This window comes from Molothrus ater, unplaced genomic scaffold, assembly GCF_012460135.2.
Source record: "Molothrus ater isolate BHLD 08-10-18 breed brown headed cowbird unplaced genomic scaffold, BPBGC_Mater_1.1 matUn_MA98, whole genome shotgun sequence".
Lineage (NCBI taxonomy): Eukaryota > Metazoa > Chordata > Aves > Passeriformes > Icteridae > Molothrus > Molothrus ater.
The window spans coordinates 362,988-380,298 of record NW_023416560.1 but is presented as its reverse complement, the minus strand read 5'-3'; the positions used below and the strand labels follow the sequence as shown (position 1 = coordinate 380,298).

Below are 17,311 nucleotides of genomic sequence, written 5' to 3'. Positions count from 1 at the left end.
CCCCAAAAATCCCAAATTTTGGCTCTAAAATCCCCATTTTTCACCCTAAAACCCCCAAATTTTTTTCCCAGAACCCCCAGTTTTCCCCTAAACCAAAAACCCCAAAAACCCCCAAAACCACCCCAAAAATCCCCCCAAAAAATCCCAAAAAAATCCCAAAAAAATCCCAAAAAGTCCCCCAAAAAATCCCAATTTTTTGCTCTAAAATCCCCATTTTTCCCTCTAAAATCCCCATTTTTGGCCCTAAAAACCCCAAATTTTCTTGCCCTAAATCCTGGATTTTTCCCCCAAACAAAAAACCAAAAAACCCCAAAACCACCCAAAAATTCCACCAAAAAAATCCCCACAAATCCCCAAAAAGTTCTCTCAAAAATCCCCATTTTTGTCTCTAAAATCCCCATTTTTGGCCCTAAAAACCCCAAATTTTTTGCCAAAACACTCAATTTTTTTGCCCAAAATCTTCATTTTCCCCCCATACCCAAAACCCCCCAAAACCCCCAAAAAAAACCCTAAAAATCCCCAAATTTGTCTCTAAAAATCCCCATTTTTTGCCTCTAAAATCCCCATTTTTTGCCTCTAAAATCCCCATTTTTTGCTCTAAAACCCCCAAATTTTTTCCTAAAAACCCCAAATTTTTCCTAAAACCCCCAAATGATTTCCCCAACCAACAAACCCCAAAAATCCCCCCCAATCCGCCCCAAAAATCCCGCCAAAAAATCCAAAACCAGGCCCAAAAATGCCCATTTTTCCCTCTAAAATCCCCATTTTTCCCTCTAAAAACCCCAAATTTTTTGCTAAAAACCCCGGGGTTTTTTGCCCCAACCCCCGTGGTTTCTCCCCCCCCAGAGGGGGGCGGGGCCTGGAACCAGTACAAACCAGTACAAACCAGTATAAACCAGTATAAACCAGTACAAACCAGTACAAACCAAGCAGGATTCCTATGGGGTGAATGAATGGCTCACTATGTGGCAGAGGGTCCCTATAGGGCAAATCAATGGCTCACTTTGTGGCAGGGGGTTCTACGACGCAATATGGGGAGGGGTCTTAGCTCATTATTTGGCAAGGGGATCCCTATGGAGTAAAACAATGGCTCACTATGTGGCAGAGGGTTCCTATAGGGTGGTCCAGTGTCTCACTATGTGGCAGGGGGTCCCTATAGGGCAAATTAATGGCTCACTTTGTGGCAGGGGGTTCTGGCCTTATACGGGGAGGGGGCTTCGGCTCAGTATTTGGCACAGGGATCCCTATAGGGCAAATCAATGGCTCACAATGTGGCAGGGGGTTCTACGATCAATATGGGGAGGGGTCCAGCTCATTATTTGGCAAGGGGATCCCTATGGAGTAAAAGAATGGCTCACTATGTGGCAGAGGGTTCCTATAGGGTGGTCCAATGTCTCACTATGTGGCAGGGGGTCCCTATAGGGCAAATCAATGGCTCACAATGTGGCAGGGGCTTTTATGACTCAATATGGGGAGGGGTCTTGGCTCGGTATTTGGCAGGGGGATCCCTATGGGGTGAATGAATGGCTCATTATGTGGCAGGCGGGGTTCCTATGGGGTGAATGATTGGCTCACTATGTGGTAGGGGGTCCCTATAGGGCAAATCAATGGCTCACAATGTGGCAGGGGGGGTCCGGTCCCATATGGGGAGGAGGCTTTAGATCATTATTTTGCAGAGGGGTCCCTATAGGGCAAATCAGTGGCTCACTATATGTCAGGGGGTGCCTATGGATAATTCAATGGAACACTTTGTGGCAGGGTGTCCCTATAGGGCAAATTAATAGCTCACAATGTGGCAGGGGGTCCGGTCCCATGTAGGGAGGGGACTTTGGCTCAGGATTTGGCAAGGGGTCACCATCGGCTATATCAATGGCTCACTATGTGGCAGGGGGTCCGGTTCTCCGGTTCCATATGGGGAGGGGTCTTGGCTCAGTATTTGGCACAGGGGTCCCCATCGGCTAAATCAATGACTCACTTTGAGGCAGGGGTTCCCTATACGGTAAATCAATGGCTCACTATCTGGCAGGGTGGTACGGCCCCATATGGGGAGGGTGAGGGGGGCTTTGACTCAGTATTTGGCAGGGGGGTCCCCATAGGGTAAATCAATGGCTCACAATCTGGCGAGGGTTTTGGGATCACTTTGTGGCAGGAGTTCTCTATAGGGTGATTGAACGGCTCACTATGTGGCAAGGCCCCCAGGATCACAATTTGGCAACTTCCCCCCCCCCCCCCGCTCCATGGCAGGGTCCAGGCTCACTATTTGGCAAGGCCTCGCCCCAGGGCTGAGCCATGGCTCACTATTTGGCAGCGACTCATTGCCCCCCCCCCCCCCTCCCCCACGGCCATGGGGATGAACTGGGATGGGACTGGTTTATACTGGGAGGGACTGGAAGAGAACTGGGACAAACTGGTTTGAACTGGGCCATCTCTTTATTGAACGCCGGAATGGGCGGAGCCGAACCCGGAAGTGCTCGCGCCGAACCCGGAAGTGCTCGCGCAGAACGGGGGAAAGGGGGCGCGGCCACCCCGCAGGGAGGGGGCGTGGCGAGCAGCAGCCGCAGCAGCCAATCAGCTGAAGGTGACGTCAACGCCGGGGAGGAGCTCGGCCAGCTGGGCGGGGCCACCGGGGGCGGAGCCCAGCGGGGTCTCAGCCAATCCCAGCTGGGCCAGGCGGGGCCAGGCAGCCAATGGGGCCAGGGCGGAGGCGTGGCCAATGGCTGGGGGCGGGGCCTGGTCAGACAGCGCCCCCCAGAGGGGGAAATGCCCGCCCAGTATGGACCAGTATGGACCAGTATGGACCAGTATGGAGCCGCAGGGTGCCCGGTGCCCTCCCAGTCCCTCCCAGTAACCCCCCAGTGTCCCCCCAGTTCATCCCAGTCCCTCCCAGTACGGCCCAGTTACCCCCAGTTCATCCCAGTAACTCCCAGTACATCCCAGTCCCTCCCAGTATAACCCAGTAATGCCCCAGGGACTTCCCAGTTCAAACCAGTAACTCCCAGTCCCTCCCAGTAACCCCCAGTTCACTCCCAGTCCCTCCCAATTCCATCCCAGTATAACCCAGCCCCTCCCAGCCCCCTCCCAGTATAAACCAGTATAAACCAGTTCCGTACGGTTCCGGTCCAGCCGCAGCAGCCGCAGGCGGGGCAGGGGCGGGGCCACGCCCACCTCGGTCACGTGGTTGTCGGAGAGATCCAGTTCCTGCAAACTGGGAGTGACTGGGAGGGAACTGGGATGAACTGGGATGAACTGGGATGAACTGGTTGTTACTGGTTTTAACTGGTTTTTACTGGTTTCTCACCCTCAGCCTCCTCAGCGCCCCCAGTGCCGCCGGCAGCGCCCTCAGCTCGTTCCCAGCCAGCTCCAGACGGGTCAGGGCGGCCACGCGCTCCAGGAAGGGGACACTGGTCAGCCCCTAAACCAGTACAAACCAGTATAAACCAGTATGGACCAGTATAAACCAGTATAAACCAGTATAAACCAATAAAACGGCTATAAACCAGTATAAACCAGCTCCAGACTGGTCCTGGTGGCCATGTGCCCCAGGAAGGGGACAATGGTCAGCCCCTAAACCAGTACAAACCAGTATAAACCAGTATGGACCAGTATAAACCAGTATAAACCAGTATAAACCAATAAAACGGCTATAAACCAGTATAAACCAGTATAGCCCAGCTCCAGACTGGTCAGGGCGGCCACGCGCTCCAGGAAGGAGACACTGGTCAGCCCCTAAACCAGTACAAACCAGTACGAACCAGTACAAACCAGTACGAACCAGTATGGACCAGTATAAACCAATAAAACGGCTATAAACCAGTATAAACCAGTATAAACCAGTATAGCCCAGCTCCAGACTGGTCATGGTGGCCATGTGCCCCAGGAAGGGGACAATGGTCAGCCCCTAAACCAGTACAAATCAGTATAAACCAGTATGGACCAGTATAAACCAGTATAAACTGCTATAAACCACAATAGTCCAGTATAAACCAGTATAAACCAGTATAAACCAATAAAACGGCTATAAACCAGTATAAACCAGTATAGCCCAGCTCCAGACTGGTCACGGTGGCCATGTGCTCCAGCAGGGGCAGGGAGGTCAGGCCCTAAACCAGTATAAACCAGTATGGACCAGTATAAACCAGTATAAACCAGTATAAGCTACCAAAACCTGCTAAAAACCCTCCTAAACCAGTATGGACCAGTATAAACCAGTACAGACCAGTATGGACCAGTATAAACCAATATAAATGCTAAAAGCCGATATAAACCAGTATAAACCAGTATGGACCAGTACAGACCAATATAAACCCCTATAAACCACTAAAAATCCTCCTAAACCAGTATAAACCAGTACAGACCAGTATGAACCACTATAAATCCCTATAAACCAGTACGGACCAGTATAAACCAGTACACACCAGTATAAACCAGTACAAACCAGTACCCCTAAAAGTCACCTTGAAGAGCCGCCAAACCTTTCCCAGTATAAACCAGTATAAACCAGTAACCCCAAAAGTCCCTCCCAGTAACCCCCAGAGCCTCCCGAGCACCCTCCCAGTACAAACCAGTATAAACCAGTATAAACCAGTATAAACCAGTATAAACCAGTAAGCCCCCAAACCCCTCCCAGTGGCCCCTGGGGCTCCCAGAAGCCCTCCCAGTATAAACCAGTACAAACCAGTGACCCCCGAACTCCCTCCCAGTACAAACCAGTAACCCCAGCCCCCAAACCAGTACAAACCAGTACAAACCAGTATAAACCAGTATGAAAACATCCCAAATTTCCCCTTTTCCCCCCCATTTTCCACCATTTTTAACCCTTTACCCCCCTCCCAGTTCATCCCAGTTCCCTCCCAGTACAAACCAGTAACCCCAGCCCCCAAACCAGTACAAACCAGTACAAACCAGTACAAACCAGTACAAACCAGTTACCTTGTTGCTGAGGCTCAGCCCCTCCCCCGCTCCCAGCACGGCCAGCGCGGCCTCGAAGCGGGACCGGACATCGGCCACGAACCCGGCCCGGAGCGGGTCAGCGTCCTGGGACCAGTATAAACCAGTATAAACCAGTATGGACCAGTACGGACCAGTATGGACCAGTATGGACCAGTATAAACCAGTAACAGCAGGAAAAAACCGGGAAAAAATCCCATTTCTTGCCCATTTTAGAGCCCTAAATAGCCCCAATCCCAGCTCATCCCAATCCCAGTATAAACCAGTATAAACCAGTATAGACCAGTATAAACCAGTATAAACCAGTATAAACCAGTATGGGCTGATATAAACCAGTATAAACCAGTCCAAACCAGTTCAAACCAGTTCAAACCAGTAACCCCCAAACCCTTTCCCATTAAACCCTGAACCCCTCCCAGCCCAAACCAGTATAAACCAGTATAAACCAGTATAAACCAGTATAAACCAGTATGGACCAGTAACCCCAAAAACTCCCTTCTAAAATCCCAGAAATCCCTCCCAGTACAAACCAGTACAAACCAGTATAAACCAGTAAGCCCAAAATCCTCCGCTGCTCATCCCCAAACTCCTCCCAGTATAAACCAGTACAAACCAGTACAAACCAGTAACCCAAAAATTCCCGCATCAAAGCCCAGAAACCCCCCCCAGTATAAACCAGTATAAACCAGTAACCCCCAAACCCTTCCCATTAGGTTCCCAAACCCCTCCCAGTATAAACCAGTACAAACCAGTACAAACCAGTACAAACCAGTAACCCCAAAATCCCTCCCAGGAGGCTCCCAGTAGCCCCAAACCCCTCCCAGTCCAAACCAGTCCAAACCAGTCCAAACCAGTAACCCCCAAACCCTTCCCCGCTCATCCCCAAAGCCCTCCCAGTATAAACCAGTATAAACCAGTATAAACCAGTATAAACCAGTATAAACCAGTATAAACCAGTTACCCGCAGGCTCCCCAGGTGCTCGCGGATCTCCCGGGCTCGGCCCCGCGGCTCCAGCGCCGCCAGCAGCAGGGCCAGGGTCAGCAAACAGCCTGGAACCAGTATGGACCAGTATAAACCAGTATGGACCAGTATGGACCAGTATAAACCAGTATAAACCAGTATAAACCAGTATGGACCAGTATGGACCAGTATAAACCAGTATAAACCAGTAAAAAAATCCCATTTTTTGCCCATTTTAGAGCCCTAAAAAGCCCAAATCCCAGTTCATCCCAACCCCAGTACAAACCAGTATGGACCAGTTCAAACCAGTATAAACCAGTACGGACCAGGGAGGTGTTTCTGGGGTATTTTTGGGGGGAATTTTGGGGGTTTTGGGGGGATTTTTTGGGGCTTTTTTGGGGTTTTTTTTTGGTGGCATTTTTGGGGTGACTTTGGGGTAATTTTGGGGAAAATTTTAGGGTGATTTTGGGGTATTTTTGGGGTGACTTTGGGGGATTTTGGGGTGATTTTGGGGCACTTTTGGGGGGGTTTTGGGATTTTTTGGGGTAATTTTGGGGTGATTTTGGGGTATTTTGGGGGGAAATTTTGGGATCTTTTTGGGGTAATTTTGGGGGGAAATTTTGGGGTGGTTTTAGGATGATTTTGGGGTATTTTTGGGGGTATTTTTGGGGTGACTGGGGTATTTTTGGGGGAAATTTTGGGGTATTTTTGGGGAGAAATTTTGGGGTATTTTTAGGATGATTTTGGGGTATTTTTGGGGTGATTTTGGGGCACTTTTGGGGGGGTTTTGGGATGTTTTTGGGGTGATTTTGGGGTAGTTTGGGGGAAATTTTGGGATATTTTTGGGGTGACTTTGGGGCACTTTTGGGGGGGTTTTGGGGGGTATTTTTAGGGGTGATTTTGGGGTATTTTGGGGGGAAATTTTGGGATCTTTTTGGGGTAATTTTGGGGGGAAATTTTGGGGTGGTTTTAGGATGATTTTGGGGTATTTTTGGGGGGATTTTTGGGGTGATTTTGGGGTATTTTGGGGGTGATTCTGGGGTATTTTGGGGTGAGTTTGTGGTATTTTTGGGGGAAATTTTGGGGCATTTTTGGGGTGATTTCGGGGTATTTTGGGGGAAATTTTGGCGTATTTTTGGGGTGACTTTGGGGCACTTTTGGGAGTGTTTTGGGGGGTATTTTTAGGGTTGGTTTTGTGGTGTTTTTGGGGTATTTTCCGGGTGACTTTTGGGTATTTTGGGGGAAATTTTGGGGCACTTTTGGGGAAATTTTGGGGGTTTTTTTAGGGGTATTTTTAGGGTTGGATTTTGGGGTATTTTTGGGGTGGTTTTGGGGGCAGGTTTTGGGGTATTTGGGGGGTATTTTTTTTTTTTTTTGTATTTTGGGGGTGTTTTTGAGGGGATTTTTGGGGCATTATTTGGGGTATTTTGGGGGTATTTTTGGGGCATTTTGGGGCTTTTCTGGGGATGGTTTTGGGGTGATTTTTTGGGTATTTTGGGGTATTTTTAGGGTGTTTTTTGGGGTACTTTTAGGGTGACTTTGGGGTATTTTGGGGTTTTTTGGGGTTTTTTTTTGGGGTCTTTTGGGAGTTTTCTGGGATTGGTTTTGGGGTGTTTTTTAGGGTATTTGGGGGTGCTTTGGAGGAATTTTTGGGGCATTTTGGGGGGATTTGGGGCTTTATCTGGGATTGGCTTTGGGTAGTTTTTTCGGGCATTTTAAGGATGATTTGGGGGTATTTTGGGGGCTTTTTTTGGGGTGTTTGGGGGCCATTTTTGGTATATTTGGGGGGGGGGTTGAGGTGGTTTTGGGGATATTTTTGGGGCATTTTATGGGGTATTTTGGGGGTATTTTTAGGGTGGTTTTTTGGGTATTTTTAGGGGAACCTTGGGGTATTTTGGGGGTGTTTTTGGGGTATTTTTAGGGTTGTTTTTCAGGCTCTCACCGCGGCTCTGGGGCTCCAGCTCCAGCAGCTCCTGGCACATCTGCACCTGATCCTGCAGCACCTGAGCCTCGGCCACGCCCAGCTCCGGCCTGGGGGCGGGGCCAACCGGTGAGAAAAGGGGCGGGGCTTGCCAAGAAAGGGGCGTGGCTTAACGGCATAAGGTATTGGGTGGGCGTGGCTCAAACCCAAGGGCCCAGATGGCAGCTGGAGGTGGGCGTGGCTCAATTTAGGGGCGTGGTTTGGGTGTGAAGGGGCGTGGTTCAACCCCATAGGGAGGAACAGCAGTTTCCATGTGGGCGTGGCTTAAGAAAGGACAAGGGGGCGTGGCTTGTTCCCTATAGGGACAAAGAGCAGTGTCAGGTGGGCGTGGCTTAATGAGGGGCGTGGCTTAATCCATATAGGGATAAATGGCAGCTCAACGTGGGTGCAGCTTAAGCAAAGGGGCGTGGCCTGTGAAAAGGGGCGTGGCTCACCAGAACAGCTCCCTCTCCACGATTGGCTCCTGCCACCAAACCTCGGCCTCACCTGGGAGAGAAAAGGGCGTGGCCAGGTGAGGAAAGGGCGTGGCTAAGAGTGGGTGGGGCCAGAGGGGGCGTGGCCTCACCTGGCAGCAGCGTCACCTCGTGGAGGGCGGAGTCAGGTGCCCACGTGACCTCCAGGTGGGCGGGGCTCTCAGTGGGCAGGGCAGGGAGGTCGCAGAGCTGATGTCACCCGTCAAGGTGTGCCAGGTGTTGTGGCCACGCCCACCCCAAGCCACGCCCACCCCGGCCCCACCCTCCTGCCTTCAGGGGGAGGATACCCAGGTGTGGCTGGGGCGGGGTCGCCCCTCTGCAGAGCGCCACGGCCCGGCCAGGGTGGAGCCATCCAGGGTCGCTGTCAGCTCTGGGCACTCTGGGTTCACCTGTGGAGGGAAAAAGAACAAAGTTTTGGGTGTTTTCCCATCAAAAATTGGGAATTTTCAGCACCAAAATTGGAGGTTTTAGCAGGAAAAATGTTTGGGACACCAGGTCTACCCATTGAATTCAATGGGGATTTACAGACAACAGGTCTACCCCATTGAATTCAATGGGGATTTACAGACACCAGGTCTACCCCATTGAATTCAATGGGGATTTACAGACAACAGGTCTACCCCATTGAATTCAATGGGGATTTACAGACAACAGGTCTACCCCATTGAAGTCAATGGGGAATTTTAGACACCAGGTCTACCCCATTGAAGTCAATGGGGATTTACAGACAACAGGTCTACCCCATTGAAATCAATGGGGATCCAGGGACACCAGGTCTACCCATAAAAGTCAATAGGGATTTTGGGACACCAGGTCTACCCCATTAAAGTCAATGAGGATTTAGGGACACCAGGTCTACCCCATTGAAGTCAATGGGATTTTGGGACACCAGGTCTACTCTGTCAAAGTAAAGGGCATTTAGGCCCACCAGTTTGGAAGACGCCGATGGGTTTTGGGTGATCCAGGTGATTTTGTGGGTACCCAGGAGATTTTGGGGGGATCTGGGTGTACCCAGGTGATTTTTGGGGTGATCCATGTCACTTTTAAGTTTCCCAGGCAATTTTGGGGGTGTCCAGGTGATTTTGGGGAGTACCCAGGTGTAGCCAGGTGACTTTTGAGGGGATCTCAGAGATTTTTGAGGATATCCAGGTGATTTTGGGGGTACCCATGAGATTTTTGGGGGTACCCAGGTGATTTTGGAGGGTACCCAGGTGATTTCGATGGCAATCCAGATGTACCCAGGTGAGTTTTGGGGTTCCCAGGTGTCCCCACTCACCTTGACAGGCCGGGAGAAGATGACGGCCAGCGTCGCATCCTCGCGGTCCACGTGGACACAGATGACCCTCGGAGGTGGGGGAGCTGTCAGGGGACACCCCAACATTCAGGGGGCACCCCAACATTCAAGGGGCACCCCAACATTCAGGTGAGAGCCCCAGGGGTGGGAGGGAAGCCAGGGTTACCTCGGGAGAGGATGCAGCGCAGGTACACCCAGGCGCTTTGGTCCGTGGGGTCGGTGAACACGGCGTTCTGCACCAGCTCCAGCTCTTGGGGGGGCAAAGGGGGCACCTCAAAATCTCAGGGTGGGCAGAAGGGGCACCCCAAAATCTCAGGGGGCCACTCTAAAATCGGAATGGGGACACCCAGGTGTGTGGGAGGGCAGGTGTACCCAGTGAAAGCAATGGGGATTGTAAGGACATCAGGTCTACCCCATTAAAGTCAATGGGGATTCTTGGACACCAGGTCTACCCCATTAAAGTCAATGGGGATTTAGGGACACCAGGTCTACCCCTATTGAAGTCAATGGGGATTCTTGGACACCAGGTCTACCCCATTAAAGTCAATGGGGATTTAGGGACACCAGGTCTACCCCTATTGAAGTCAATGGAGATTCTTGGACACCAGGTCTACCCCATTAAAGTCAATGGGGATTCTTGGACATCAGGTCTACCCCATTAAAGTCAATGGGGTTTTAGGGACACCAGGTCTACCCCTATTGAAGTCAATGGGGATTCTTGGACACCAGGTCTACCCCTATTGAAGTCAATGGGGATCCAGGGACACCAGGTCTACCCCTATTCAAGTCAATGGAGATTTTAGGACACCAGGTCTACCCCACTGAAGTCAATGGAGAATTTCAGACACCAGGTCTACCCCACTGACCCCAATGAGGATTTAGAGACACCAGGTCTACCCCATAAAACCAATGAAGAAATTTGGACATCAGGTCTACGCCCATTTAAGTCAATAGGAAACTTTGGAGACCAGGTCTACCCATTAAAGTAAATGGAGAATTAAGGACACCAGGTCTACCCCATTGAACCCAGTGGGGATTTAGAGACACCAGGTCTACCCCATTTAAATCAATGGAGAATTTTGGACACCAGGTCAACCCCTATTGAAGTCAATGAAGATTTTACGACACCAGGTCTACCCCATTAAAAATCAATGGAGATTTAGGAATACCAAGTCTATGCCCATTAAACACAATTGGGGATTCTGGACACCAGGTCTACCCCATTAAAGTAAATGGGGATTTTAGGACAACAGGTCTACCCCATTAAAGTCAGTGGGGAATTTAGGACACCAGGTCTACCCCATAGAAGTCAATGGGGATTGAGAGACACCAGCTCTACCCACCCACCCCACACCCTCTCTACATTCACCCCCGTAAATTTTTTGGGATTTCCCCGATTTCGGGCCCTTTTCCCATGGGAATCTCTCACCTTCCTTCAGCTTTTGGGGGGGCAGCGCCCCGGCCTCGCCCTTGCCCTGGCCCCGGGTTGGTGCCAGCAGCCGCAGCCGGTGGTGCCAGGCCGAGAAGTTGGAGAAGTCGCGGCTCAGCAGGGTCCCGGCGAAGGCCAGCTCGGCCTCGGGGTCCTGCTGGGCCACCAGAGCCCGCCGGTGCTCCCAGGCATGGACTGGGAGGGCACCAGTACAAACCAGTAAGGACTGGGAGCCACCCCTGAGTCCCTAAGGCTTGTAGCAGCATCTCCCAGTATAAACCAGTAAGGGTTCATGCACTCAAACCCATTCCCAGTACACTCTAGGGGCTCCCAGGTTCACTGGGTTTATACTGGGAGAGCACCAGTACAAACCAGTAAGGACTGGGAGCCACCCCTGAGCTCCTGCAGCCCGTGGCAGCAGCTCCCAGTATAAACCAGTAAGCCCAGTACATCCCAGGCCCCATCCCAGTATAAACCAGTATAACCCAGTGACCTCCAACACCTCAAGAACCCCATCCCAGTATAAACCAGTACAGACCAGTATAACTCACAATGAGCCACCAGGTCCTCCCGGCCTGCAGGGGGCGCTCACACCCAGCCCCAATTCCCTCTCCCAGTACAAACCAGTACAAACCAGTACCCCATCCCAGTATAAACCAGTACAAACCAGTATAACTCACAGAGAGCCGCCAGGTCCTCCCGGCCTGCAGGGGGCGCTCACACCCAGCCCCAATTCCCTCTCCCAGTACAAACCAGTACAAACCAGTGACTCCAGCTCTATCCCAGTACAAACCAGTGACCCCCAGCACCCCCGGGAGCCCATCCCAGTCCATCCCAGTATAAACCAGTCCAAACCAGTGGCACTCACAGTTGCGGGGGTCGGCGGCCAGCAGGCGCTCGCACAGCGCCAGGTCCTCCCGGCCCGCAGGGGGCGCCCTGCCCTGTGCCAGCACCCAGCCCCGGTGGTGCCAGGCCCCGTAGGATTTGGGGTTCACCCCCAGGCACTGCCCGACGAACGCCAGCTCTGAGGGGACCCTGGAAACCAGTACGGACCAGTATAGACCAGTATGGACCAGTATGGACTGGTATGGGTGGTACCAAACAGGAAAAAAGGGAAAAAACCCCACTAAAAACCAGTAAAAACCAGTATAAGAAAAAGCCATAGAGATGATTATAGACCAGTACGGACCAGTATGGACCAGTACGGACCAGTATGGACCGGTATGGACCAGTATGGGTGGTACAAAACCAGGAAAAAAGGGAAAAAAACCCCACTAAAAACCAGTAAAAACCAGTATAAGAAAAAGTCATAGAGATGATTATAGACCAGTACGGACCAGTATGGACCAGTATGGACCAGTATGGACCAGTATGGACTGGTATGGGTGGTAAAAAACAGGAAAAAAGGGAAAAAAAAACCCAGTAAAAACCAGTAAGAACCAGTATAAGAAAAATCATAGAGATGATTATAGACCAGTACGGACCAGTATAAACCAGTACGGACCAGTATGGACCAGTATGGACCAGTATGGACCGGTATGGGTGGTAAAAAACCAGGGAAAAAGGGAAAAAAACCCCCAGTAAAAACCAGTAAAAACCAGTATAAGAAAAAGCCATAGAGATGATTACAGACCAGTACGGACCAGTATAAACCAGTATGGACCAGTATGGGTGGTAAAAAACAGGAAAAAAAACAACAAAAAAAAAACCCCAGTAAAAACCAGTAAGAACCAGTATAGAAAAACCCATAGAGATGATTATAGACCAGTACGGACCAGTATAAACCAGTATGGACCAGTATAAGTGGTAAGAACCAGTCTAAACCAGTCTAAACCAGTAAAAACCAATAAAAACCAGTATAAACCAGTATAAGTGGTAAAAACCAGTCTAAACCAGTAAAAACCAATATAAACCAGTAAAAAAAGTAAAGTATAAGGCAAACCAGTATAGACCAGTATAGACCAGTATAAACCAGTATAGACCAGTAAAAACCAGTATGGACTGGTGTAGGTGGTAAAAACCAGTATAAACCAGAAAAAACCAGTAAAAACCAGTAAGGACCAGTAAAAAAGTATAAGGCAAACCAGTATAGACCAGTATAGACCAGTACAAGCCAGTACAAGTGGCTTGTAAGAGCCAGTAAGAACCAGTAAGAACCAGTAAAAACCACTAAACAAGTGTAAGGCAAACCAGTATAAACCAGTATGGACCAGTATGGACCAGTATAAGTGGTAAAAAATGGTAAAAACCAGTATAAACCAGTATAAACCAGTATAAACAGTACAAACCAGTATAAACCAGTAACCCCAAACCCCCTTTTAACCCTTTATTCCCCCCTCCAGACCCCTCCCAGTGCCCTCCCAGTCCAAACCAGTGCCCTCCCAGCCCAAACCAGTATAAACCAGTATAAACCAGTATAAACCAGTACGAACCAGTCTCCTCCCAGTGCTCCCAGTGCGCGGCGCCGCAGGTTCCAGCAGGTGCCCACGTCGGGGTTGGCTGCCAGGATTGAGCCCGTCAGGGACAGCACCTGGGCGGGGGGGACCCCCTGGAAACCAGTATGGACCAGTATAAACCAGTATGGACCAGTATGGACCAGTATGGACCAGTATAAACCAGTATGGACCAGTATAAACCCCGGTAATTCTCAGTTCTGGTCAGGGAGAGCACCTGGGCGGGCGGGACCCCTGTGCTGGACCAGTATGGACCAGTTCAAACCAGTATAAACCAGTAACCGCCAATCCCCTCCCAGTATAAACCAGTATGGCCCAGTCACCTCCCAGTGCCCCCAAACCCCATCCCAGTATAAACCAGTAACCCCAAACCCCCTCCCAGTACAAACCAGTAACCCCAAACCCCATCCCAGTATAAACCAGTAACCCCAAACCCCACCCCAGTATAAACCAGTAACCCCAAATCCCATCCCAGTATAAACCAGTAACCCCAAACCCCCTCCCAGTATAAACCAGTAACCTCCAAACCCCATCCCAGTATAAACCAGTAACCCCAAACCCCATCCCAGTATAAAGCAGTAACCCAAACCCCATCCCAGTATAAAGCAGTAACCTCCAAACCCCATCCCAGTCCCTCCCAGTATAAACCAGTCCCTCCCAGTCCATCCCAGTAACCCCAAATCCACTCCCAGTTCCCTCCCAGTATAAACCAGTATAAACCAGTATGGCCCAGTGACCTCCCAGTAACCCCAAACCCCATCCCAGTCCCTCCCAGTTCATCCCAGTCCCTCCCAGTTTGATCCCAGTCCCCTCCCAGTTCATCCCAGTCCCTCCCAGTTCATCCCAGTCCCCTCCCAGTTCAAACCAGTGACCTCCCAGTATAAACCACTATGTCCCAGTTCCTCCCAGTAACCCCAAACCCCCTCCCAGTCCCTCCCAGTTCAAACCAGTGACCCCCCAGTACAAACCAGTCCCTCCCCACCCCATTCCCAGTACAAACCAGTACAAACCAGTATAAACCAGTACAAACCAGTACCCCCAGTAAGGCCTCCATGCTCTCCCGGTAGTGCCTCAGTTTCTCCTCTCGCTGCCGGCGCCGGGCGGAGTCCGGGGGGCGGAGCTTGAGCCGCCCGTGCTGGGACAAACTGGGGTGAACTGGGATGGACTGGGATGGACTGGGACGGACTGGGAGGGACTGGGGTGAACTGGGATGGACTGGGACAAACTGGGATGGACTGGGGTAAACTGGGATGGGCTGGGATGGACTGGGGTGAACTGGGAGGGACTGGGAGCAACTGGGATGGACTGGGAGGGACTGGGGTGAACTGGAAGGGACTGAGAGCGACTGGGATGGACTGGGATGGAGTGGGAGGGACTGGGATGGACTGGGGTAAACTGGGAGGGACTGGGACAAACTGGGACAGACTGGGGTAAACTGGGATATACTGGCATGGACTGGGATGGACTGGGATGGACTTGGAGGGACTGGGACAGACTGGGATGGACTGGGATATACTGGGATGGACTGGGACAAACTGGGGTGGACTGGGATGGACTGGGAGGGACTGGGATGGACTGGGAGGGACTGGGAGCAACTGGGAGGGACTGGGATGGACTGGGGTGAACTGGGACGGACTGGGACAAACTGGGACAGACTGGGGTAAACTGGGACGGACTGGGACGGATTGGGACAAACTGGGATGGACTGGGAGCAACTGGGACAAACTGGGATGGACTGGGATGGACAGGGATGTACTGGGATGGACTGGGACAAACTGGGATGGACTGGGAGCAACTGGGACAAACTGGGATGGACTGGGATGGACAGGGATGTACTGGGATGGACTGGGACAAACTGGGATGGACTGGGACAGACTGGGACAGACTGGGATCAACTGGGAGCCCTGGGAGGGACTGGGATCAAACTGGGAGGGACTGGGATCAACTGGGATTGGATTGGGAGGGGACTGGGCCATACTGGGATGAACTGGGAGGGACTGGGCCATACTGGGATGGACTGGGAGGAAACTGGGATGGACTGGGATGAACTGGGGCCATACTGGGATGAACTGGGAGTGGACTGGGCCATACTGGGATGGACTGGGAGGCCACTGGGAGGTTATTGGGATGAACTGGGAGGGCCTGAGAGGGAACTGGGAGGGACTGGGATGAACTGGGCCATACTGGGATGAACTGGGAGGGACTGGGATTGCACTGCTTTGTACTGGGAGGAACTGGGAGGGACTGGGCCATTGTGGGATGGACTGGGATGAACTGGGAGGGACTGGGCCATACTGGAAGGAAACTGGGATTGGACTGGGACAAACTGGGAAGGACTGGGAGGGAACTGGGCCATACTGGGATGAACTGGGTGTTACTGGGACTTTAGTCGGATGAACTGGGATGGACTGGGATCAAACTGGGATGGACTGGAATGATCTGAGAGGGAACTGGGAGGGACTGGGAGGGACTGGGGCCATACTGGGATGAACTGGAATGGACCGGACTGAACTGGGAGATCACTGGGAGGGAACTGGGATGAACTGGGAGGGAACTGGGAGGGACTGGGACGTTAGTGGGATGGACTGGGCCATACTGGGCTGAACTGGGATGGACTGAGATTAGACAGGGATGAACTGGGAGGGAACTGGTTTATACTGGGAGGGACTGGGAGGGAACTTGTTTATACTGGGAGGGACTGGGAAGTTACTGGGCCTTACTGGGATGGACTGGGAGGGAACTGGGAGGGGACTGGGCCATACTGGGAGGGGACTGGGCCATACTGGGAGGAACTGGGGCCGAACTGGGCGCTCCGGGCCCGGCCGGTTCCATTCCCGCCCCGGGGGGAGATCAGGGAGGGGCGGGGTTCGGGCCCGGCCGGTTCCATTCCCGCAAGATGGGGGGGGAGCCGTTCCCTCACCATTTCCTCAGCTGGGCGCGGGGGGATCCGGGACCTGCGGGCGACACCGGAGCTCAGGGCGGTTCCGGCGGATCCCGGCGGATCCCGGGGCCTTCCCGGTGATGCCGATCCCGGTGGGATTTCCCTCCCCGCCCCTTCCCGCCATCCCGGTACTCACCGGAGAAGCGGCGGCGGCGGCTGCCGAGGGTGGCGCGGGGGCTGCCGGGAATGGCGCCGCCGCGGGGCATGCTGGGATATACCGAGGCACGAAGCGGCCGCGCCCCGTTGTCTTTGGGGCGCGCGGGGCATGATGGGATATACCGAGGCGAGCAGCGCGGCGCCATGTTGTTGCGGGTGCTCGCTTTACGGCGGTGTGGCGTAAGGGCGGTTTTGGGACGGGAGAACATCTGGAGAACTTCTGGAAACGGCTGGAAAACGGCGAAAACCACCCGGGAACAGCTGGAAAAGGCTCCACCCACTCTATCCTGGGCATGGCCGGCGCACTCGGCCACTCCATGGTGGAAAGGTCTCAATGACCACTGGACAGCAGGAGGACAGAAGGTCTCATACATCTCATACATGATGCAGAAATTCCATTCAAACACAGGATTCTGTCTGGGCATCGTCAGCTTTTTCCTCTTAATCCCAATGGCATTGTCCTGGCTGAGCGAGGCAGGAAGAAGTTGGTTTCTTCTGATAAGAGAGCAATAAATCCTTTTTCTCTGAAAGATTGGGGTGTCCTGTGGCTGCTATCTCGGTGCGAGTCCTTTCTTTAGGAAAAAAAGTATCCTACAAAACATAATTTCAATTTTAACCCTTTGTCATAACCTAAAAATTTCAACTTTAACATTTTGTCATAAAACTACATTCAGCG

The 17,311-nt window shown here is 52.0% G+C and overlaps 1 protein-coding gene across 1 annotated transcript; it reads right to left on the bottom strand.

The window, feature by feature from the left end:
- Window positions 1-2,411: 2,411 nt before the first annotated feature.
- Window positions 2,412-16,740, bottom strand: RABGGTA (Rab geranylgeranyltransferase subunit alpha). The gene is made up of 17 exons (XM_036405486.1): window positions 16,616-16,740; window positions 16,459-16,492; window positions 14,575-14,673; window positions 13,518-13,633; window positions 11,954-12,120; window positions 11,086-11,280; window positions 9,823-9,906; window positions 9,639-9,721; window positions 8,650-8,751; window positions 8,455-8,551; window positions 8,324-8,375; window positions 7,851-7,939; window positions 5,909-5,997; window positions 4,930-5,034; window positions 3,299-3,412; window positions 3,111-3,198; window positions 2,412-2,717 (listed from the first exon to the last, which is right to left on the bottom strand). The coding sequence occupies exons 2-17, from the start codon at window positions 16,459-16,461 to the stop codon at window positions 2,569-2,571; spliced, it is 1,632 nt and encodes a 543-aa protein (XP_036261379.1). The 5' UTR covers window positions 16,462-16,492; window positions 16,616-16,740; the 3' UTR covers window positions 2,412-2,568.
- Window positions 16,741-17,311: the final 571 nt, after the last annotated feature.

What these genes read in the sequence shown, in the direction of transcription:
- RABGGTA (XM_036405486.1), bottom strand. An exon ending in GCATGGAGGCCTTACTGGGG is followed by an intron (nt 13,634 to 14,574) that starts GTACTGGTTTGT and finishes ACTGGTTTCCAG; the next exon opens with GGGGTCCCCCCCGCCCAGGT. An exon ending in GGCCGCCGACCCCCGCAACT is followed by an intron (nt 11,281 to 11,953) that starts GTGAGTGCCACT and finishes GTGCCCTCCCAG; the next exon opens with TCCATGCCTGGGAGCACCGG.